This window comes from Fomitopsis serialis (genome assembly GCF_022376445.1).
Source record: "Fomitopsis serialis strain Sig1Antser10 chromosome Unknown B0H18scaffold_7, whole genome shotgun sequence".
Lineage (NCBI taxonomy): Eukaryota > Fungi > Basidiomycota > Agaricomycetes > Polyporales > Fomitopsidaceae > Fomitopsis > Fomitopsis serialis.
Window position 1 is genome coordinate 226,731 of NW_025954967.1, and position 21,236 is coordinate 247,966.

At 54.5% G+C, this 21,236-nt stretch overlaps 8 protein-coding genes across 8 annotated transcripts; 6 read left to right on the forward strand and 2 right to left on the reverse strand.

Annotated features, from left to right (window-relative positions):
- Positions 1-680: 680 nt before the first annotated feature.
- B0H18DRAFT_951784 (uncharacterized protein) lies at positions 681-1,950 on the forward strand (the record flags this gene model as incomplete). The annotated part of the gene is made up of 4 exons (XM_048042039.1): positions 681-801; positions 873-1,013; positions 1,311-1,315; positions 1,381-1,950. 4 exons carry the CDS (start codon positions 681-683, stop codon positions 1,948-1,950), a joined length of 837 nt encoding a protein of 278 aa, XP_047898047.1.
- Positions 1,951-3,402: 1,452 nt separating this feature from the next.
- B0H18DRAFT_982130 (cytochrome P450) lies at positions 3,403-5,974 on the forward strand (the record flags this gene model as incomplete). The annotated part of the gene is made up of 15 exons (XM_048044524.1): positions 3,403-3,575; positions 3,746-3,899; positions 3,966-4,063; positions 4,136-4,227; positions 4,283-4,326; positions 4,385-4,482; positions 4,544-4,716; positions 4,798-5,054; positions 5,106-5,155; positions 5,290-5,426; positions 5,489-5,518; positions 5,586-5,698; positions 5,728-5,815; positions 5,866-5,898; positions 5,949-5,974. Coding segments are annotated over exons 2-15 (1,378 nt in total), but the record flags the coding sequence as incomplete, so codon positions are not given.
- Positions 5,975-6,532: 558 nt separating this feature from the next.
- On the forward strand, positions 6,533-7,903 carry B0H18DRAFT_1115177 (DnaJ domain-containing protein; the record flags this gene model as incomplete). Its single annotated transcript, XM_048033224.1, has 5 exons — positions 6,533-6,655; positions 6,729-6,750; positions 6,808-7,158; positions 7,221-7,699; positions 7,754-7,903. 5 exons carry the CDS (start codon positions 6,533-6,535, stop codon positions 7,901-7,903), a joined length of 1,125 nt encoding a protein of 374 aa, XP_047898049.1.
- An 826-nt stretch (positions 7,904-8,729) lies between these two features.
- On the reverse strand, positions 8,730-12,589 carry B0H18DRAFT_870240 (sec24-like protein; the record flags this gene model as incomplete). Its single annotated transcript, XM_048040081.1, has 16 exons — positions 8,730-8,789; positions 8,840-8,874; positions 8,928-9,114; positions 9,168-9,271; positions 9,322-9,540; positions 9,593-9,665; positions 9,716-9,834; positions 9,885-10,169; positions 10,222-10,371; positions 10,424-10,655; positions 10,705-10,810; positions 10,858-10,958; positions 11,019-11,413; positions 11,467-11,733; positions 12,312-12,461; positions 12,523-12,589. 16 exons carry the CDS (start codon positions 12,587-12,589, stop codon positions 8,730-8,732), a joined length of 2,550 nt encoding a protein of 849 aa, XP_047898050.1.
- Positions 12,590-13,145: 556 nt separating this feature from the next.
- B0H18DRAFT_1207958 (uncharacterized protein) lies at positions 13,146-13,800 on the forward strand (the record flags this gene model as incomplete). Its single annotated transcript, XM_048036240.1, has 2 exons — positions 13,146-13,197; positions 13,253-13,800. The coding sequence occupies 2 exons, from the start codon at positions 13,146-13,148 to the stop codon at positions 13,513-13,515; spliced, it is 315 nt and encodes a 104-aa protein (XP_047898051.1). The 3' UTR covers positions 13,516-13,800.
- Positions 13,801-13,968: 168 nt separating this feature from the next.
- B0H18DRAFT_982160 (cytochrome P450) lies at positions 13,969-16,908 on the reverse strand. The gene is made up of 17 exons (XM_048044526.1): positions 16,731-16,908; positions 16,642-16,669; positions 16,428-16,582; positions 16,270-16,367; positions 16,106-16,201; positions 16,018-16,048; positions 15,886-15,957; positions 15,629-15,800; positions 15,435-15,567; positions 15,337-15,387; positions 15,199-15,263; positions 14,946-15,140; positions 14,855-14,884; positions 14,567-14,797; positions 14,485-14,517; positions 14,400-14,428; positions 13,969-14,350 (listed from the first exon to the last, which is right to left on the reverse strand). Exons 3-17 carry the CDS (start codon positions 16,564-16,566, stop codon positions 14,196-14,198), a joined length of 1,530 nt encoding a protein of 509 aa, XP_047898052.1. The 5' UTR covers positions 16,567-16,582; positions 16,642-16,669; positions 16,731-16,908; the 3' UTR covers positions 13,969-14,195.
- A 913-nt stretch (positions 16,909-17,821) lies between these two features.
- On the forward strand, positions 17,822-19,859 carry B0H18DRAFT_870342 (cytochrome P450; the record flags this gene model as incomplete). Its single annotated transcript, XM_048040087.1, has 10 exons — positions 17,822-18,002; positions 18,055-18,382; positions 18,434-18,582; positions 18,637-18,755; positions 18,822-18,953; positions 19,004-19,190; positions 19,250-19,344; positions 19,389-19,503; positions 19,563-19,695; positions 19,757-19,859. The coding sequence occupies 10 exons, from the start codon at positions 17,822-17,824 to the stop codon at positions 19,857-19,859; spliced, it is 1,542 nt and encodes a 513-aa protein (XP_047898053.1).
- Positions 19,860-20,160: 301 nt separating this feature from the next.
- Positions 20,161-20,794, forward strand: B0H18DRAFT_602427 (uncharacterized protein). Its single transcript, XM_048038743.1, has one exon. The coding sequence runs from the start codon at positions 20,253-20,255 to the stop codon at positions 20,697-20,699; it is 447 nt and encodes a 148-aa protein (XP_047898054.1). The 5' UTR covers positions 20,161-20,252; the 3' UTR covers positions 20,700-20,794.
- The last annotated feature ends 442 nt before the right edge of the window (positions 20,795-21,236 follow it).

Here is a 21,236-nt window from a genome sequence, read left to right on the forward strand (position 1 = left end):
TACTTACCTACTTGCACGCAAGGCCCTCACTGTCGAGTGCTGTACCAGCTACACTCAGGTCATGCAACGGCAGCCGGCTACTCAAGCTCGAACTACCGAAGATCGAAGCGCCTCGCGTTGACTACCTCTGAGTTCTGAGTTCTCGGAGCTATGGAAATTTCCTTCGGATCCAGGGACCAGAAGTCAAGCACCCTGGGCGCCGTTCCACCGCCGGCGCGCCACTTTTGCATCACGAGTACGTACCTTTCTCAACAGTGCATTGTGCAACGATGATGCCAGTGGTGAGCCATGCCGGCGAAGGGCTACTGGTAAGTACACAGCTCCGAGTCAGACCTTTGTGGCTTGCGTGCCGATATTCTGCCACATCATCGTGCTAGAGACCACGGCATATAGGTAGAACGGGATTCATTTGCAACTCCAAGCACTTGTTCTCTTTGAGGCCAGTTCCTTGTGCAGCTCCTTCCAGATGGATTGCCGTGAGCCACAGGGGCCGCCGGTGCGTCGCGTAGCTTTCCTGGAGCCTGTCGGTCCATCATTGGAAACACACGAGGTGGCGATGATGATACCCGCTCAAGTCCGCTGGCACCGAGTTGGAATAACTGCGCTCTCTGTTGCAGCATAGATATAATGGTCCGATCAATTTTGCAGGTACCATTGATTCCGTGCATCCCGTCCTCCCAATGTCCTCCCTCTGTGTTCCGGTCGAACAACTCAGTCAACTGCGAGTGTCTATCCGCGTGCTCAAGTCGGGTGGATTCGCTATCAGCTTCGAGCCGCATACTGGCGGTCAACCGACATTCGGTAAGTAGATTATTTATACGCCATACTATGTTCCACGTCCCTGAATACTGATGTCCACTTAGATTCAATAGGTCAGATCTGCCCTCCATCGCCGTATACCGTCCAAATCGAAGCAGTAGAAGATCACCAAGGACATGTTCTGCAAGTCTGCAGTTTCCCCAACCGAACCGCGCTGCCAGGATCATCGACGCAAACAGCACAGGCGGACTCATGTGGGTTCAATAGCTCAGTCTCGACGATGTCTACAATGGGTAACACGCTCGACTTTCTTGCACGCGACAACGGTAGTGAATGATATTGATTCTAGAAACAATTCCCACCGCAAATTACAACCTACCTCCAGTAGACAGTCTGTCGGGAGCCTTCTCAGGTACTCGCGACTAGCACACTTATCAATTTGATTTGAGCATACTCAAAGATTGATACTTACTAGAATTCGACTTCGCCTCCATGGAGCCGGACACCCAACCATACAGCAATAGTTCTCTGGTATCCGACTGTTTCCTTAGTGACAGTGAGTAATTTAACAGAGGAACGGCGGGCTAAGTGTTCTCATGCAAGTGCACTTCGTCAGTGCAGGCACAGCCAGCGCCGATGCCCAGTGAGCAGAGAACCTACGCAAATACCTCGGTCGGCAGCAGTATTAACGCACTCGCTGGCCCGTCGACCCCTATAGCCTCCATGGCGCTCTGGATGCATCCGGACTTCCCGATATCGTCGCAGACCGGCGGTCAGGTCGCGGATGGCAGCTCAGCCGTCTTCGTCGACTCATCACACCCAACTCTGGGCCCGTCGTCCACGTCTACCCCTTCGACTCCGTCGGACTCCGAGTCGGAAACCTCGTTGGCGTCGGGGCGCCGCAAACGCACCTACTCCTGCCCCAAGTGCCCGCGGCGCTTCACGAGCGAGTACACGCTCAAAGTGCACCTCCGCGCGCACACGCCCAAGCAGACGAAGGCGATACCATGCATGATGGGCTGTCAGGAACACTTCTCGCGCCAGCATGACCGCCTGCGCCATGAGGTGACTAAGCATGGGCGGGTCTGCGAGTGGGTCTGCGAGCAGTGTCGCAAGTTCTTCTCCTCAAAACGGACGCTGTCAAATCATAATTGTAGAACTAGCGGAGGTTTCACGCGGTGGGAGATCTAGTTGTTGACGCTCCCCAGATGGCTGTCCATTTTTGATATCATCTTCCTTGTCACATATTGGAACAGTGGTCATGCATCGACTCTACGCTACTGGTGAGCATGATGCTGGAGGTGTACTAACAGATAACATTCACAAGGCAGTCTCTGCGATCTGGGCGACACCGATACAGCTCCGTGACGCCGTCTCCCCCCCACGCACGGTACACTCATTCCCAGCGATCAAGAATGAGTCGCCGTCAACCCCAGACGTTCAAGGACGAGGTCATCCGAGAACGAGGGGCATCTCTCCACATCGTCATCGTAGTCCTTCGCCGTGACTTTCAAGCCGGCCAGTGCGTCCTTCCGATCCCGAGCGGCAACCTGCTAAATTGTGGCGAGCTGATTGAAGTGTCGATCGTCAAGATGTCAAAGATGTCGGGCTATCTAATGGTATCTATGTTGTTTCTTCTATAGTGTACTCGACTACTCCTCTCAGGTTCCCGTGTATATGACCGTCCAAAGGCATTGCATAACGCGCACTTCAAGACGAGCATGCAATTTTAGAGCAAGATGTGGTTGCAGTTGCACTGCCATATAGGTGACGTAATCGGTCAACCTGTGAGTCGAGACAGGATCGATTCGACGTGCTTGACCCGTCACTTCTAGAGACCTGAAGTATGTACTCACATTGTAGCAACTGTTAAATGTTCCTAAGCTGAAGCGCTGAACGCCCACCACCGCGGTTAGCAGCACAGAATCCACACGCTGCCCGGCGGCTGCCGCGCGTCTAACGGTATCCATATGTCAAGTCAATTGGGACGTGTAGACGTCAAATCCTGACGCTCTCTCATGTGAGTTCTCCATTTTCAACTTCAGGAAGACTCGTCTACGAGGCGTCCTCAAAAACTCGACATCTTACACTGCAACATCGCTCTGTGGTGATGTACACTGGCATACATATGAGTTCACTTTCAAATGACGACGTTTTCACCTCGTTCCAAGTTCCCGAATATTCATCTAATGTTCTTTCATAGATTGAGCTAAGATGGCAGCACTCAGACAGCACCAGGACAGCAATTGCGAACTGTCACACACACGTGGTCATTACACCCGATGGTCTCGGGCTGTTATCATCGTGGAGACGCCGGCGGCCAGGCAAACGACGACAATGGTATCGTAACTCAAAGTGGTATGTGTTTACATTGCTGAATACCGTGCGGCCAAACCTTCCAGGCACTGGTATCCCTCATTGAGAAGGTGATGGGGGAACAACATACTCGTTTCAAGGGATCGATGATCAATTCCACTGCAAGACAAGCGGCAAGCAATCAAGTATGTATATACATACTTAGCACACCGGTGACCGACGGCATCATCCAACAGCTTCGGCCCTTTCGCCACTATCGGGAGCGAACTCGTGACTACCTATCACTTCCGCGTGAACTTCCTCCGGGAGGGCGGGTCGACATGACCTAGTCAACTCAATAGCGTCGTCCGAAATCATCCAGCTGTACGGCCCCAAACGGCTTTTGTGGGTTCCCAGTTGTCTCCGGGCATTGCGATTGGTACGGTACATCTTGACGCTTCGTGTGTGCAGCGTAATCACCGCGCGGGCTTACAGGAACCGGTACCCCGATAGCCGGGACTCTTGGCTTACCCCAGAATCTCTTCGCTCAAGATACTTGGGCTACTTAGTCTTGACGAGGAACTCTGACGACTGCGGAACCGTTCGAATTGGTGTGACTAGTGGCAATATTCTTCAAGAGGTATGTCGTCGACGTGAACTCCCGTCCTATACAATGCTGAGGCAAATCCCCTCTAGCTCCCTCCCTATGTCGTACAGTCTTCTCCTTCTAAGCGGCACAGTGATCGCCACACTGTTATGGAGAATGTCCATATACGTGCGCTTGCTCATCGCTAGTACACCGCTGTCCCTTCTCCCCGGTCCTCCAAGGGAGTCATTCTGGAATGGTGACATTGTATTCGCCAGATCGATCGTTGGCGCCGTCATTCACAATTTGGCACATCGTTTTCTAGGAAACCTAAGGCAATACCTTGCTCGGCATGCCGAAGACTTCCAGAGACATGTCGCTGTCGATTTCGGTCCAGTCGTCAAAATGTCTGCATATCTTGGTGTACGCTGATTGATCATCACTGTGATTCAATCGTCTCCATTGACCAAAAACCTGCCTGATTGTGCCTTCCAGCGTCCTCTTCTATATGTCTCCGATCCGAGAGCCCTTCATAACATTCTGATCAAGGAGGAGCATATCTTTCAAGAACAAGAGGTATTCATATCGTACGTACTCCATCGTTTGAGTCTACCACGGCAATCTTCTAAACAATGATATCAGCTCTAATCTGAGGCTATTCGGGCCGTCGCTACTGGCTACATCCGGTAGATACTGCATGGATTCGCTTACGGTCTGCGTGTTAACAAGCAGGTACTCACACAGGCCAGAACCACGGTAAACAACGCAAATTATTAAATCCCGTCTTCTCAATCAACCACATGCGCCACATATTACCATTGTTTTACACTGTATCTCATAGGGTGAGCCGTCCCAGGGCTACGGCGCCTGACAATGAACACTCAACAAGGCTTCGGTATGTAGCTCAGAGAGGCGATCACTGCCCGAGTACAAGAAGGCCCGCGAGAACTCGACGTATTGTACTGGATGGGCCGTGCTTCGCTCGAACTCATCGGCCAGGGAGGCCTCGGGCACTCCTTCGACCCACTCATTGAAGACCGCGAAGACCCGTATGGCCAAGCAGTCAAAGCGTTGATGTGCGTTCCCCGTCTTCTTACTATCCCGCCCCAAGTCACTCCGACACTGAGACACATTTATGCTTTGTTTCGGTCCTGCAGACCAAACTTTGGCCGGGTGCTACACCTGCGGTGGCTCGCCGTCCTCGCGGACAAGTGGAAGGTGCCGAAGCGGCTACAGCGCGCTGTCGTACAGGTGTTTCCGACAGACTCTGCCGCCCGCAGACTTATGGATGTTGTCGACACGATGGACGAACAATCGCGGATGATATACAACATGAAGAAGCGCGCATTTGACACGGGCGATGCAAAGGTGGTGAAGCAAGTTGGAGAGGGTAAGGACATCCTGAGCGTCCTGAGTAAGTCGGCTGTGGTTCAAGTCCAATGCACAAGCTGATAAAATAATGAAGTGCGCGCGAACGCGAATGCGGACGTGAACGAGCGACTCCCAGAGGAGGAGGTCATTGCGCAGCTGTCGTGCGGCCTATGATGTCTCGGACACCGTTTACTTTGGCTTACTGACTGACCATGTTAGCACGCTTATCTTCCGCCGCGATGGACACAACGTCCAACACGCTCTCTCGCATGTTGCAGACGCTAGCGGAGCACACAGACGTGCAGGAAAAACTGCGCCAAGAACTCTTGGACACCGGCGCGGCGCATGGGATGTCGTACGAACAATTGAACCAGCTCCCGTATCTTGATGCCGTGTGTCGGGAGTCGCTTAGACTGTGAGTAGTGAGATGCGGACACGATTATGTGGGCCGAGGGCACTGATTGTGCATGCACACAGGCATCCTGCAGGTGGAAACAGGTTCAGAGTGTAAGCGTTGCACCGTGTTTCTGCGTCACACACCACTGGCAGTTGACTTAAGTGATGGGCCAAACAGGGCTGTCGCCGATACCGTCCTTCCTCTGTCTCAGCCTGTCACCACTCTGAAGGGTGAGGTCATGTCAGAAGTCCCCGTCCCGAAAGGTACCGAGATCCTTGTCGGTGTGATGGGTAGCAACTTGAACAAAGCGTTTTGGGAGAGGATGCTCTCGAATGGAAACCCGAGCGCTGGTTGTCCCTGCCATCTACTGTTACGGACGCTCGGGTTCCAGGAGTGTATTCGAATTTGTGCGTTCCGGATCGTAGATGTCTGGAAAATGTGCTGACGGATCATTCAGGCTAACTTTCATCAGCGGAAAGAGGGCGTGCATGTACGTCCGCGATAACAACTCAGTCAGTTCGCTAAATCTTCCGCACAGAGGCTTCAAATTGCTGAAATGGAGATCAGTGAGTTGCACGGTTGAGCTATCAGGCGATGACTTATTCCGCGAGTAGAGGTGGCGATGGCAGTGCTGGTATCCGCATTCACCTTCGAGTCGACCGACAAGCCGATCTTATGGACCACCGCCAACATCATGTTCCCCACGGTCGGGAAGAGCAGCACCAGGCCGGAGCTTCCTCTCAGAGTAGGACTCTACAAGCCTATCTGATTGACGCGACTAGGTGCTCGCTGCACAGTGTGACTCCGAGCCGATGTACTTGTCATGTTGGCCCCGGGGCATCCGAGTCCGAGTCCGAGTCCCTCCAGTACATCCTCCACCCGGAACTTACTTATGCACAACTGAGTTTTTCTGCGAGGACGCCTGCACGATACCTCTCAGGCTGGTACTAGTAAGTAATAAACTGAAGAACGAAGAACACTGAAGAGCGAGGAACCGAGAGATCAGTCACGTGATCGTGTTGATTGGTACTCAGTCGCCAGTGACTGTTCCAGTCAGCGTTTCGTCCTTTACAAGTTACAATCCACCCATCCTCCACTCCTCCTCCCCGCGACGCCCCCACGCCATGTCGACTGTTAATGAAGAGGAGGTGAACCCCTACGAATTGCTTGGAGTGACCATGGAGTCTACCGAGCAGGACATACGAACCGCCTATCGTAGGGTCTCATTGAAGGTCCATCCCGATAGAGTGGGTATTTCCATTCAATGTTGTGTTGCTCGCGTTTTGAACGTCGCCCTCTGACTCAAGTCTCTCCACGAAGAATCGCGGTAACCCAGATGCAGGTAATGTCTTCGAATACGTCCGTTCGCTGACATGTTACTGATGAGCCGATGTTGCAGCACGGAAGTTCCACGAGCTCAACCAAGCGTATGAGCTGCTACTGGATCCGCTTCGGCGGATGGCCCTCGACGCCAAGGTGCGCCTGAAGGAGGCGCGCAAGACTCGCTTCGCGTCGTACGACGCCAAACGCAAGGGCCTCGTGGAGGAGCTTGAGGCACGCGAACGCGCATTCAAGAAGGCACGGGTGGAGAAGGAGGAGGGAGAGCACGCCCGGTGGAGAGAGAATGAACGCATCATGGAGGAAGGGCGGAGGTTGAGGGAAGAGAGGGAGAAGGAGCTGCGAAGGAGAGAAGAAGAGGCATTGAGAACCGAGAGAGAGGCTGCAGGAGAGGATGAGCCACCTGAGGTTGGTGCGTGTCTCAGACTTTCAGATGACGATGCCTCGGAACTAACACGCATGCTGTTTCCACAGGGGATTTAGACACGACCGTTCGCCTCAAGTATTCGTTGTCCTCACATCCATCGCTTACGACGCCGGCCAGCCTCGCGGCGCTCATGTCGCCTTTTGGCCCAATTGACGAAGCCTCGGTCAAACTCATCCTCAAGCCTTCGCCGCCAAAGAAGCCAAAGCGCGGTATCGCACTTGTACCGTTTAAACAGATCGGCGGTGCGTTCGCCGCCGTGTGCGCAAGCGGGCGACCAGAGAGCGGATTGGCGGACGTCGAGGTTGGGTGGGCGGAGGACAAGGAGCCAGAGCTCATCGGGTGGCTGAAGAAGAAAGGCCAACTCGGGACTGACGGCAAAGCGAGCACGACGAAAGGCAGGGACGATGCAAGACGTCCGTCGGATAGCACTCCGCAGCCCACGCCTGTTGGTGCAGAGTCCTCGACGTCAGATGCACCACCAGGGACCGACTCTGGGACACCCTTTTCCTCGTTCCCCTCGACTTTCGTAAGTGTGCACCTCATTTCTACCGTGCTGCGTTGCTGATATACTTGTTTGCAGCCGAGCTTTGACGCACCCCCGAAGTCTTCCGCCAAGCTCGCTGAGACGGGCCTCGATTACGAGTCCCTGACCCTTATGCGAATGCGTCAGGCCGAGCGCGCACGATTGGAACGCGAACTTCGGGAACGTGAAGCGGCTGAAGGCGATTGAAGATTCCTACACGACGCGGTCGTGTGTACACATGTGTATATTGTTCGCTCAACGATGAGCCCTACCGGACCTCCACTAGGCTGTGCTTGTTGTAGTAGTATGGGCCGTGAACGTTTGAACTCGGGCACATTGCGTCCTATGCTAAGCAGGATAATCAACGGAGCTGTGTAGACGTTGCGCAGTGCGCTCCAATGCATTGCGGTCGTTACAATTGACATCACAATGTTCCTAGGACTCCGTGGCAACCTACCTCGTGCTACATAAGATCCTCAGAGAATCAGCGTAGAGATGTGTTCCCCACAGACTCGTCTTCGCATAGACTCAGCTCAGGGGGTGTAGCAGGTCCGAGGCCAGAGCCTTCAGTTCCCGTTATCTGCATCAGCAACGACAGCCGTGGGCAACGTACGGGTTATTAAAGCCCGGCAGGCTTTGAATATCTGCAAGGACCAGCATAAGTCCGAAGGACGAGAAACGCTCGGGGCATGATTCGCCACAGCACTCGCGGTTCAATTAGGGTGTGGAAGGGACTGTGACGAAGTCATTTCACGTCCACGACGCCGACGATGGGTCTGTACGATACTCACCGTCGCGGTGTCAGCGCCACACAAGCCGATGCCCACTTGGGCTCATTTCAAGGGAGGGAAGAATAAATCATGCAAGCTTGCTTGCAGAGTGCGCATGCAGACTGCCATTCAATGTCATAAGGCTTGATCGCGAGCTCAGTGTCTCCCGCCTGCTCCGTATTTTGACGGTGGCCGGTATACATTCACTATCCATAATAATCATTGCCGCGTCTAGATGTCCGTCGGAGTATATGCTACACACGCTACCACGGTGCCGACTTGAAGCTACTGCGATTGTTATTGAACGAAGTGCCCCCGGTGAGCTAATAACTCGTGTGAGCCGTGCCACCACCCGATTACCTGTGCAACGTACCACCGTGTTAATCTGCTTGTGTACCAGGCATAGATCTGTACATGAAAGACGTCAGACGCACATTCGCTGGACGACTCAGCAGACTCACAGTCAAGATACGACATCGCCGCGTTATTCCTGTCCTCCACTAGCATGTCCGCGAACTCGAGCTCCGCACCGTCCATGTTCTGCCGCGCGATGGATAGCTTGGGCGTCCACCCCCTCTGTGCGTGCCGGTAAGCAATAATGTTGTGCACTTGCTCTGACAGCCGTGTTGGGAGTACCGGGAGTTGAATCTGCGAAGAGCGGCGTCAACAGCTATGCCGCCCACGTACTTGAAAATGCGTACCATGTTCGGGTCCGTATGCAAGAAGTCGTCAACATCCAACAGGTCCTTCAACAACTGCGGAGATGCATCTGAGCCTATCCAGAGCACCAAAAGCTCCTCGTTGTCTACAAAACGCGTGAGCCCTCCGGGACGGCCCACAGAACGAGAAGCAAACCTATGAGATAGATGCCGTACGATTCCATGAAGATGTAACTGTCTCGCATGAGCCCCGGCAACCGAATCAGACCTGTCTGCGGGTCCGGCATCGCGGCTCGCATAGTGAGGTCGTGCAAAGCCATGAGGCGGGGGTGCAGATGTTGCATCGTTGCTCGAGCGCCCATCGCCATGATCTTGTGCGCATGGTACACCCGCACGTCGGTCACCACATTCTGAGCTGGTAACCCATCAGGACAGAAGCGAAGCTAAAAGGTGGGTTCTCAATGTACCTTTGAGTGGTCTTGACTTCATAATCGCCAAGATGTACAGAGGCAGCGCTCGGAAGGCTTCAGGGATGATAAGCTGTGTATGAAGTGAGCAATATCCTGATACAGAACGGACCTCAGACTCACCTGGGAGGCGGGTGCAGACGCCGCACAGTACTTGCGGTACGCCAGCAAGATGGCTGCGCACTTGTCGGTCAGGTACTCTTGAATCTTCGCGATCTTCTGAGAACGCATTTTATGTATGCCTACATACCCGTCATTCCCTCGTACCAACGACAAAACCGTAGCGACCTACCTTCCCTCACCAAATGGCACACCACGGCGTCCATGTCCGCGAACCTGAACACGTTCCCGGCCATGCCAGCGACCTGGATACCAAGATTGCACACCCGCACGCGGCGCTCGCCAGTGACAGTCGTGTACAAGACCGCACTCTGAAGGAACGCGAACTCTCCTTCGGCAAGGGATCTGGTATGCTCCAGGACGACCGAGATAGCCTTGTCCGCGTCGAGCGTGCCGAAGGTTAGATCTGACGTGGGGGGCTCGTAGAAGTTGCCGTAGTGCTGTGCGATGCGCAGACCTGGCAGAGGCTACGCATGAGCACCGTGTCCCACATACGATGGCTGACGAACCTTGTGAGCAGCGGACCTTCATGAGACACGAGTACCCGGTCGTCCGCAGTAACAATCGTCTGAGCTCGGAGTGGAGGACCAACCCGTCGCGTACAGGATCAAACCGGGGGTGGAAGTAGAGCTGACCGCCGGTAACCGAGGAGACCACCGCTTCGCGAGTCAGCGTCAGCAACTGACACAGTACGATGACGGCCGCGCTCACAGATCGATGCGAGGTCGACAGGCCGGCTGTTCGCAAAGAATATGTTCACGCCGATGCCTTCCTCCGCACACTGCTCGCCCAGTTCCTGCCAATCCTCGTGCCGCGGCGTGAAGATCGTCTTCTCTTTTTCCGTGCCGATCAGGACGGACATGTCCTCTGGCGTCGTCAGCGCTCCAAGGCCGATCGTAGGGATGACACCAGGGAAGACGATCACTTGGCCACCCTTTCCAGCCTGCCATCGTCAATGAGCACGACCAGCTTCTACGAGAGCAAATACGTACGAGTGCGGCTAAGCATGCAGCTAACGCGGACCCCAGCGCGGCTTCGGTTTCGAGGAAGCGGTTACTCGTGTCACCTAGCGTGGTGAGCAGGTTCGTGATGACTCGTCTAAACGACTGTCAGCGCCCGGACCTAAGGAATTGACAAATACTGACTGTGAGTCTTGAATGTCGGCGAAAAGGCCATCTCGAATGGGCACAAAAATGTCGTCCAAGTCCGGCAGCACTAGCATGCAAGGATTGTCGGCTCCGCGTGGCTAAGCTTGCAGCATCCAAGCGTCAAGTCAGCTCGACTTAAGAGGGAAGCGAACGCGTACTGAGAGGTCGTAGAAATGTACCGAACGGTCGTACGAGAGGATGCAGACTTTGCTCTGGGAGGGGAAGCAGGGGTCGACACGCGTCCCGTCTTCCGCATCATATCCGTAGAGTAGGTCCAACACCTGCAACGACGCACTTCGCGTGAAGCCGGAGGTCATGGCGTCTTGCGAGACATCGAATGCGAAGACGTAGTGCATCGGCTCTGGTGGTCTCTTCTCGGACGTTGACGTGGGGACTACCGGCTGGTACAGCGCCTCTATTCGTGGTTCTGACTGAGGAACCCAGTAGTCTTTCGGCACCGCGAAGTCAACTGTGCCCTTGTTCAGTTCTGGTCTCTGTAGATGATCCAGTCGTGTCATGTTCGCGTCGAGGTTGCAGAAGTACTCCGACGCGACTGCAGTGCATTCTCAGGTGCATTGCCACTTCAATAGATGGGTACACACGCACCTTCGGTTTCATGCGAGCACAGATTACACCTCCACCGCATCCCTCCAGCTACCCATTTGCACCACGGGTTGATGTACCCTCGACACTTTGCACACCGCGCAGGCCCGACGTCGCCGGTGTCAACAAGAGGGATGGGCTCTTCCCTCGGATCCTGGTCTGCAAGCGGGTGAATTATTGCGACCAGCGGTACCTCACATTCCGAGGCGAGGCGGGAGGTGCTGGGTAGATTCCATGTCGATACGCGGACAAACCTGGGGGACGAGTTGCCTGCGTGGCCAGTCAGCCTGTGAGGAGACGCATTTGGTAGTAGACAGGTTTGGTGATACAGTAGTTTGCATAATGGTTGTCACTTCGCGTTTTCCGAGGTACGGGTGGACTGTGGCTCCCCGCTCCAAACTGCCACGGAACACACTGACAGAACAATTATAGCACCTGCGCCCTTCGTCCGAGTGGTTCGGGATAAGTACCTGGTGTCGCGCTGGTTACCCTCCATACTTTGTGGTAAGGATGCAGGCTAAGTGCCATGAGTACTGGGATCGAGGTTGAGAGAATACTGTCGAGGACTCACTCTGGACAAACAATGGGACTGACCAGCTCTGGTGGTGCGTCGGGGCCAGCCGTAGAGGACCAAATCTTGTCGCGCGCGTGTGCGACAAACATTATGCAAACGACTGTAACTCTGAATTCCACGTCACCACCAGACCGCAGCTCCGACGGGGCCACTTTTCCCTTGGATATACAGCGGGCGACACTGGTCGACCAACTCCTCGACGACCAGACCTCAGCCCCACCTCGACTGTTCAATCCAACTCCGACAGTCGTTCCCAAAACCCTCTAGTCCGCACCTTGGTCAATGGCGACATAGTCGGTCGTGGATAGAGGCACATGTCCTCCAGGAAGTGTTCCGAATGGCTGGTCGTCCCATTGCTCGCGGTCGATCTCAATTGCGTCGATGGGCGAGGGAATGGACTGCGGGTCGATCGCCGCGCGCAGGCCTGCAACAGAAGCATCATAATGAGTCAGGGTTGTGAATGCACTAGTCAAAGCGCTACAGACCTTTGTATGAGAGGCCAGCACTGTGCGGTGGCTGCTGTATTGGCGAAGTAGGAGGCAGCGGACCCATGGGTGAGCGAAGATGGAGGAGGAAGGTATAGACGCCCGACGTAGCATTGATTCGAATGTACCATATCGGGCTTGTTTGTGACCAAGGGCTTTAGAACCAAACAACCGCTTCGCTCCAGGTCATCGCTCATGTAGTACACTAAGACTTATACGAACTTAAGAACATGTTTTCGCCAGCGGAATAAATATCGCAACACTGCAGTCATCCATAGATCGTATGGTCCACCTTCACAATGTCCTCGCCTCTCTCACAGCCTGTCTTCATGCAGACGGAGAACATGCATTGTCAAGGGCGTACACACCATCTACTATGGGCTTGACTTTCCCTGGGTAATCAGACCCGTATGGGCGACCGACGAGCTACTGGAGCCCAGCGGGACCAGTCACCTCCTGCGATATACCAACAAATTCGCTCCGGATCATCGCATTCATGCCTAAAGCACACAATTCTGGTAATATTCATTGTGAACCTAGCGTGCAAGACACATCAGGACTAGCAGAAGCCCAGCGCACCTCCACGTTTGACCAAATATCCGAGCCACCTTGGGCGCAAGAAGATGTCCTACAGGAGCTTCAGCACTCCCAGAACGCCGACGCCAACCAGCTGCAGTATGCTTGAGACGAGAAACCATCGAGCGAGGTGGACCTCGCTGCGAGTACAAAGAGGTGTCCGAGGATACCAACTGCGTCCAAAAGTCGTCCTATCTTGATTCCGCCGGCGGCGAGCACATCGCGCCCGGCGACGCAATCCACTCGCACGTCAAGCACAAGCCCCAGGGCCCCATCTGCGCGCGCATCGTCCTCCTCTGCATCAACGGCTACACCTCGCACCTCCTTCCCGCCCTCGCAGACCTGATCGTACCCATGCGTGGCGAGATGTCTGCCCTGCTCCCTCCGAAAGGCGCCGCACGCCTCCCGAACTCGTAGGACAACCCAGCCAGCTCGGCCACCTCTCCGACTACCTGAATCAGCGCCCGTACGACGGCGTGGTGGACGAGGGCATGGCGGCGTGGCTCTGCCGGACACTCCTCTGCATTTGGAGCTGGGGTGAGAGACGGACGCGATGTATCAGTGAACGGAAGTCATGGGCCATTCGCGGGATAATATGCCCTTCGTCGGCGAAGTTCCCGGGACGAAGGCTTGCTGCATCTGGACCGCCTGGGGCTGGGTGCTGGTGGTCATTGCGGGCTTCGGGGCTTCCATGGCTGTAACAGGGGAATGCGTGAGGACGGCGCGAGATGAGGTGATGTGGGGCATACTCAGGTCAATGATCAACGACGCGGCTTCGCAGCTAATAGACGATGCTGAGGCGTGTATCGAAGGACACGGCATACCGAATAGCAATACTTTGTGGCAAGACGGGCGTCGAGCTTATGCTAACCGACAAGAAAGGTGTTGCCTGCTTTCTCCGTCCCCGAAACGCGCACGGCATCGTTGCCGAATGTGCCCATAGCGTCTGCCTTGCCAACGGGAGGCCGATTACCTGAAGTTGTTCGTCTGGTCATCGAAACAGTGAATCGGACCAATGAACGCGTGTATTGACAATTCGTACGGTTACAACACGATATCCACATGCCTTGCTTTCGCGATACATCTAGTCACGGCGGTCAGGCCGGCTTGTAGAGGGCTACTCTGAGAGGAAGCTCTGGCTTGATGCCGTCCTTCCCGACTGCGGGGTACATGTTGATAGCGGTGGCCCATGAGATCGGCTTGTTGGTCGACTCAAAGGTGAATGCAGATACCAGCACTGCTATCACCACCTCTACTCGAGGAATTAGCCATCGCCTGCGTAGGTAAATAGTGCAACTCACTGATTTCCATTTCAGCGAATTTAAAGCCTCTGTGCGGAAGTAATAAGTATTAGCGCATCGACTGTGTTGCTATGCGCGGACGTACATGCACGACTTCTTTCCGCCGATGAAAGTGAGCCTGAATTATTCGTCAGCACGTTGTCGACATCCAAAGATCCCGTGCGCACAAATTCGAATATACTCCTGGAATCCTGGCGTCTGTAAGAGCAGATGGCAGGGAAAACCAGCGCTCAGGTTTCCATTCGAGAGCATCCTCTCCCCAAAACGTCTTGCTCATGTTGCTACCCATCACACCGATAAGGATCCCGGTCCCTTTCGGAACGGGGATCTCTGACATGACCTCACCATTCAGAGTGGCGACAGGCTGAGACAGAGGAAGGACGGTATCGGCGACAGCCCTGGTTGATCACTGAAATCAACTCGTGTACAATGCAGAGCCGTGGTATGACACTTACATTCGGAACCTGTTTCCACCCGCAGGATGCCTGCGTGCATGCACAATCAGTGCCCTCGGCCCCATAGTCGTGTCCGCATCTCACTACTCACAGTCTCAGCGACTCCCGACACACAGCATCAAGATAAGGAAGCTGGTTCAGCTGTTCGTACGACATCCCATGCGCTGCGCCGGTCTCTAGGAGTTCTTGGCGCAGTTTGTCCTGCACGTCTGTGTGCTCCGCTAACGTCTGCAGCATGCGAGAGAGCGTGTTGGACGTTGTGTCCATCGAGGCGAAGATAAGCGTGCTACATGGTCAGTCAGTAAGCCAAAGTAAACGGTGTCCGAGACATCATGGGCACGCACGACAGCTGCGCAATGACCTCCTCCTCCGGAGTCGCTCGTTCACGTCTGCTTCGCGTTCGCGCGCACTTCATTATCATATCAGTTTGTGCATCGGCTTGAACCACAGCCGACTTACTCAGGACGCTCAGGATGTCTTACCCTCTCCAACTTGCTTACCACCTCTGCATCGCCCTTCTCGAATGCGCGCTTCTTCATTTGTATATCATCCGCGATTGTTCGTCCATCGTGTCGACAACATGCATGAGTCTGCGGGCGGCAGAGTCGGCCGGAAACACCTGTACGACAGCACGCTGTAGCCACTTCGGCACATTCCACTTGTCCGCAAGGACGGCGAGCCACCGCAGGTGGAGCACCCGGCCATAGTTCGGTCTGCATGACCAAAACATCTCAGTGTTGAGTGACTACGGGCGGTATAGAGAGGACGACCCACATCAACGCCTTGATTGCTTGGCCATACGGGTCTTCGCGATCTTCAATGAGTGGGTCGAAGGAGTGCCCGAGGCCTGCCTGACCGATGAGTTCGAGCGAAGCACGGCCCATCCAGTACAAGATGTCGAGTTCTCGCGGGCCTTCTTGTACTCGGCAGTGATCGCCTCTCTGAGCTACATACCGAAGCCTTGGTGAGCGTTCATTGTCAGGCGCCGTAGCCCTGGAACGGCTCACCTATGAGATACAGAGTAAAACAACGGTAAATGTGGCGCATGTGGTTGATTGAGAAGACGGGGTTCAATAGTCTGCGTTGTTTACCGTGGTGCTGGCCTGTGCGAGTACCCGCTTGTCAACACGCAGACCGTAAGCGAATATGCCCTGCGTATCTACCGGATGTAGCCAGTAGCGACGGCCCGAATACCTCATATTAGAGCTACCATTGTTAGAAGGTTGCCGTGTAGACTCAACGACGGAGTACGCACGATACGAACACCTCTTGTTCTTGAAAGATATGCTCCTCCTTGATCAGAATGTTATGAAGGGCTCTCGGATCGGAGACATATAGTAGAGGACGCTGGAACGCACAATCAAGGACGAGTTTGATCAACGGAGATGAATCACAGTGATGATCAACCAGCGTACACCAAGATATGCAGACATTTTGACGACAGGACCAAAATCGACAGCGACATGTCTCTGATAGTCTTCCGCATGCCGGGCAAGGTATTGCTTCATGTTTCCTAAAAATGATATGTCTATGAATGACGGCGCCAATGTTCGATTGGCAAACACAACGTCACCATTCCAGAACGACTCCCTTGGAGGACCGGGGAGAAGGGACAGTGGTGAACTAGCGATGAGTAAACGCACGTATACGGACATTCTCCATAACAGTGTGGCAATCACTGTGCCGCTTAGAAGGAGAAGGCTGTAAGACATAGCGAGGGAGCTAGAACTTGATTAGGGATTTCGCCTCAGTGTCGTACAGGGCGGGAGTCTACGTCGACAACATACCTCTTGAAGTATATGGTCAGTAGTCGCATTGATTCGCACATCCTCGTACTCAGTGTGAATATCATGGTGTCTAGTCAAGACTAGCCTACCTCGAGCGAAGAGATTACGGGGCAGCCAAGGAGGAGCCTGAGAGGAGGAGCAGTCCCAGCTATCGGGGTGTTGGTTCCTGTAATATAAGCCCGAGCAATGATTATGCTCCACGAAGCGTCAAAATGTGCCGTACCAATCGCTATCCCCGGATACAACTGGGGAGACACAAACACCGTTTGCAGCCGTATAGCTGGTTTCGGACGAGGCTATTGAGTTGACTAGGTCACGTCGACCTGCCCTGCGGAAGTCCGCGCGGAGGTGATAGGCAATTGCCTAGCTGACCTGAGAGCGCAGGACATGCTAATACTGCAAGAGGTATGGGTAAGCCTGACTCGGGTCCTAGGGCGGCGCAAAGTACTCAGAACGACTGCTGTTCTGGGCGACAGCGGATCACTCGACATACAACTTACTACACCTCGTTCGCAACCCAAGCTTCATCCGTGTCAGAGGGGCCGCGCCTGGGACTCCAAAAAGTGCAGATGAGGAGAAACAACGCACCAAGATCATGATAGTGGACATGTCCGGGATTGAACCGGACCCCTCAGCTCGCATGCTACACTCAACTGCTTGCCAGTGGTGCGTCGCCGCCATCACGTACCGTGACCCAGTTGTTCATCTCGTTCTCGTTGAACTTGAAGTCGTTCCTCACTCAACCGTTCATATTGCTGCGCACGACGATGCTGGCCGAACAGAAGAAGCTTTTCTGCAAGGAGACAGAAGTGATAGAAGCCGCATAGCAAATTCCAGGGACTACAATACGTTTTCAGCTCCGAATCAGTGCCAGTCTAACTGTGCTCTTCATCTCTGTACAGTAACTTCTATCCAGCTTCTATCTACTGGCGCTGTCCGAGTGTCGTCCCATGATGTCCGCGCCGCTCACAAGCCTCTCACCGGCCTAATCATCTGGCGGGGCACATATGAACAAGTGAGCATCGGTGAGCAGGTTCTTTGATTTCTGCCACGGCCATACTCCAGAAGAGGGTGGTTCCCGGCCTCAGCTGAGGCTTGCATGCGAACTCTTTCATACCCTCGACCCACTGACGTCCTCCGTCTGGTGAAAGAAACAGTCTGCTTGCCTTCGTCTAATATGATGCCGCTGTTGCTTTATGCTGGCGTTGTGCTTGTGATCCTGGGTAGCATTGTCTACTTACGATTCAGTCGCCGTGGACACCTTCCCCCAGGACCACCTCCGAAGCTCTGGAGCGGGAACGTGCATCAACTTCCAACAGGCGAGCCGTGGCTGACATACGCCAGATGGTCTCAGACGTATGGTAAGTCCTGTAGCAACTCCTGATCTACATATTGATTGACGAATCTCTGAAGGTCCACTTGTGTTCTATCGTGTGTACAGTAGGAAAGCGCTAGTCTTGAATAGCTTCAAATCTGCATTGGACCTCCTCGAATCATCTCGGTCCTCGATATACTCGGACAGACCAATGGCGTGGATGTACAAGGAGCTCATCGGCCGGAAGCTCGCTGTTTTCAACATCTCTGTGAAACACCCTCGATTCAAGAAGTATCGGAAGCTACTTCAAACGGGGCTGAACCCTCGGGCGACCCAGAGTTACCGGACCACCCAAGAAGCGCAGGCTCGGATATTGGTGCAGGGCCTCGCGACGGCGCCGGAACAATTCATATATCAAATTCGCAGGTAAGCAGACTCGCCGCGGTGTCGAGCAGCGCTCATCAACCCACATCGCAGGTATGCAGGTGGTGTCATACTCGAGGTTACCTACGGCTGGACGGTATCGAAGAAGAATGACTTCTTCGTCTCGCTCATGGAAAAAGCACTGGTTACCCATGCCAATATAACGAAACCAGGCCGCTGGTGGGTGGACAGTTATCCTATTCGTACGTGTTTGCGTGTTTGCGTGTTGCATTACGACATTGATCAGCTATCCCCAGTAGGTTTTGTCCCTGCATGGTTCCCTTTCGCAGAGTTTAAGAGAGAAGCCGCTGCCACCTTCCGCGGGCTTTTCAGCAACGTTGAGTCAACTCCGCACGAGTGGGCGAAAAAGCAAATGGTATACCGGTCGCATCTCATGCCTCGTACGTGCGCGCTGAGACGTGCGCGCTGAGACGTGCGCGAGGAATCTGGACACTACGTAGAATCTTTCACTTCTATACATATGCGCCCCGAGTCAGGGGTTCCGCCAGATACGGAGGAGGAAGACATAATTAAGTGGTGCAGCAGCGCACTTTACGCAGGCGGGGCTGACACAGTACATATCCCATGGTTGGGTGACGTAGCAAGCTCCTCACACCCTGCCAGGTGGTCGGCGTGCTCACTGGGTTCATTCTTCAAATGGTGCTCTGCCCTGAGGTACAGAAGAGGGCGCAATCCGAGCTCGATCGCATCGTCGGCAACCGCCTCCCTAACATTGACGACCTGTCAAACCTTTCCTTCGTATCGGCGTTGCTGAAGGAAGTACTCCGTTGGGCATCCGTCTCACCGCTCGGTATGTAACCCTTGGTGCAGATCTCCACGGACGGCCAGTCTGACATTGCGATATGGTAGGCCTCCCTCACAGGCTGACTAAGGACGACACTTACTCCGGCTACTTCATTCCCAAGGATACCACCGTCTACGCAAATAACTGGTATTTCCCGAATGTTTCCGCACCCGCAGCGATACTGATGGGATGTGTGCGAATCAGGGCATACCCAGAGCCCTTTGTTTTCGACCCGGATCGCTTCATCCCAAGGAGGACGTCGAGCCACAGCTCGATCCGCGGCGATACGTCTTCGGCTTCGGTCGTAGAGTCTGTCCGGGTGAGATCTCTTTGTAAAGGAAGCGACGTACTATCACACTGAAATGGAGGCGCTTGCAGGCGCACACTTCGCCGAGGTGACGGCGTTCCTGGCGATCACGTACATCCTATCGGTGTTCAATATCTCCGAGGCGCTGGATGAGCATGGCGAGGAGATCGAGCCTAAGATCGAGTTCACTACAGCTGTCACCTCGTAAGTCAAACGGAATATTTGTGAGCTTCGTGGAGGATGTCTGACGCGGAGGATGTGCCAGCCATGTCAAGCCTTTCGAATGCCGTATCGCCGTACGGAATCTCGACCTACTGGCGGCGGCGGCAGACAAGACGGACGACTCTTCGCAAGGGAGCCATAGGTAAATGGGTGAACCGTTGCGCATGTAGTCGATATTAAGGCGATGTAATAGTGTTCCAAGAGGAAACATGAGTCTTGTACTGTCACAATTCCCATCTGTTAGTTTAGGCCGCGCATCGCGATGGCCTGGCAATCGACCAGCGTCATACAACTTTCGAGAGCAGGCGAGGCTCATGCCTCGTTCATGATATATCCTCCATATTGCGCAGAACATGGCTCGACGATGCAGAAATTGTTGTGAGCCAATAACCGTCGCCACAGTTGCCACAATGGGTATTGCGAGGCTGACAGTTCAGAGGTTGTCACCCTCAAGCCTGTCACAATAGCTGACTGGGGGGCTGACACCAAATCATCGTCAGTCACAACTCCAACAGACAAGAGGATAATGTCCTTGCCTAATGCCTCTGCTTCCCATCCTTCTCTGGACTCCGAGTCCATCTTCAGTTCTCTGTGGCTTACAAGGCATTTCTGCGCAGGTGAGTGTTACGATTGTCTCTTCCGCAACGTCCCTTGGTCTGCTAGGTAGTATGAGCCTCAACATTCAAGTTTTATCGCAAGTTCACAATCAAGACTCAAGGCCTCAAGGTGGACGCCACAGTAGCTGCCGCCACGGTACAGCAACTAGATGGCCCACCGACGGTAAGTCGTCCTTGTCGCAGCCTCACTGCCGACGGGAAGCTCACCAGGTATTTCACGCCATCCTACCGCTCAGCCCTTGCGCGGCGCTGTGGGCAGCCACGTCCAACGTCTTCGCATCCCCTGCGACAGTCAATGCCCTTGCGGTGATCGGCGAGCCACTATCCCAGTACGGCCGCAAGGGCGCGGCACTGCCGGGCGTGCGGTGACGGAAGTCACGCGTGCGAACCAGGCATCCGGACTGTCAGCCTCGTCGCGCTCCCGTGAGCCCAGGGAGGACGCACCGCCGGCAATGCCACGGTGGAGGAGCGCGACCCGGAGCGACTGGACGGCGTGGCACAGCGGTCGTGGCAATATGGACGCGTGAGTAGCTCAGGCTGGGCCCTCAGGCCTCAGTCGTCAAGCAGCGCTGACGAGGTCGTGTCTGCAGCGCATAGTGGGCGGCGGACATCGCGGCTGGTGTGCGTAGGTAAGTAGTTTCCCATCTTTTCCCGGGGTAAGGGTCAGCTCCTCGTCAGTACGCGCACGCGTGCAGAAGAGCTGATCCTGGCATGGACCTTGTCGTTGGTCCCCGGGCTGAGTACCTTGATGCTCTTTGACACTGTGCGAAGAGAGTTGAGGGAAACTAGCACATGCCGAATCCTCTCCTGTCATTATCGTCCTGTCACTGATGTGCCCAGACGTAGACACACCTTGCCATTACAGCACCGCCGAGGAATCCTTGAACATGCATGTCACAACTGCCT

Bases quoted from the DNA above. Each gene is read 5' to 3' on its own strand.
- B0H18DRAFT_982160 (XM_048044526.1), bottom strand. From the start codon at position 16,566: ATGTCTTACAGCCTTCTCCTTCTAAGCGGCACAGTGATTGCCACACTG. The intron at 16,202-16,269 runs GTACGCTGGTTG...TGTGCGTTCCAG, and splicing joins AAATGTCTGCATATCTTGGT to CGTCCTCTACTATATGTCTC. The intron at 14,798-14,854 runs GTAAGTGTCATA...GTGATCAACCAG, and splicing joins GGTGGAAACAGGTTCCGAAT to GGCTGTCGCCGATACCGTCC.
- B0H18DRAFT_602427 (XM_048038743.1), top strand. From the start codon at position 20,253: ATGCCTCTGCTTCCCATCCTTCTCTGGACTCCGAGTCCATCTTCAGTT.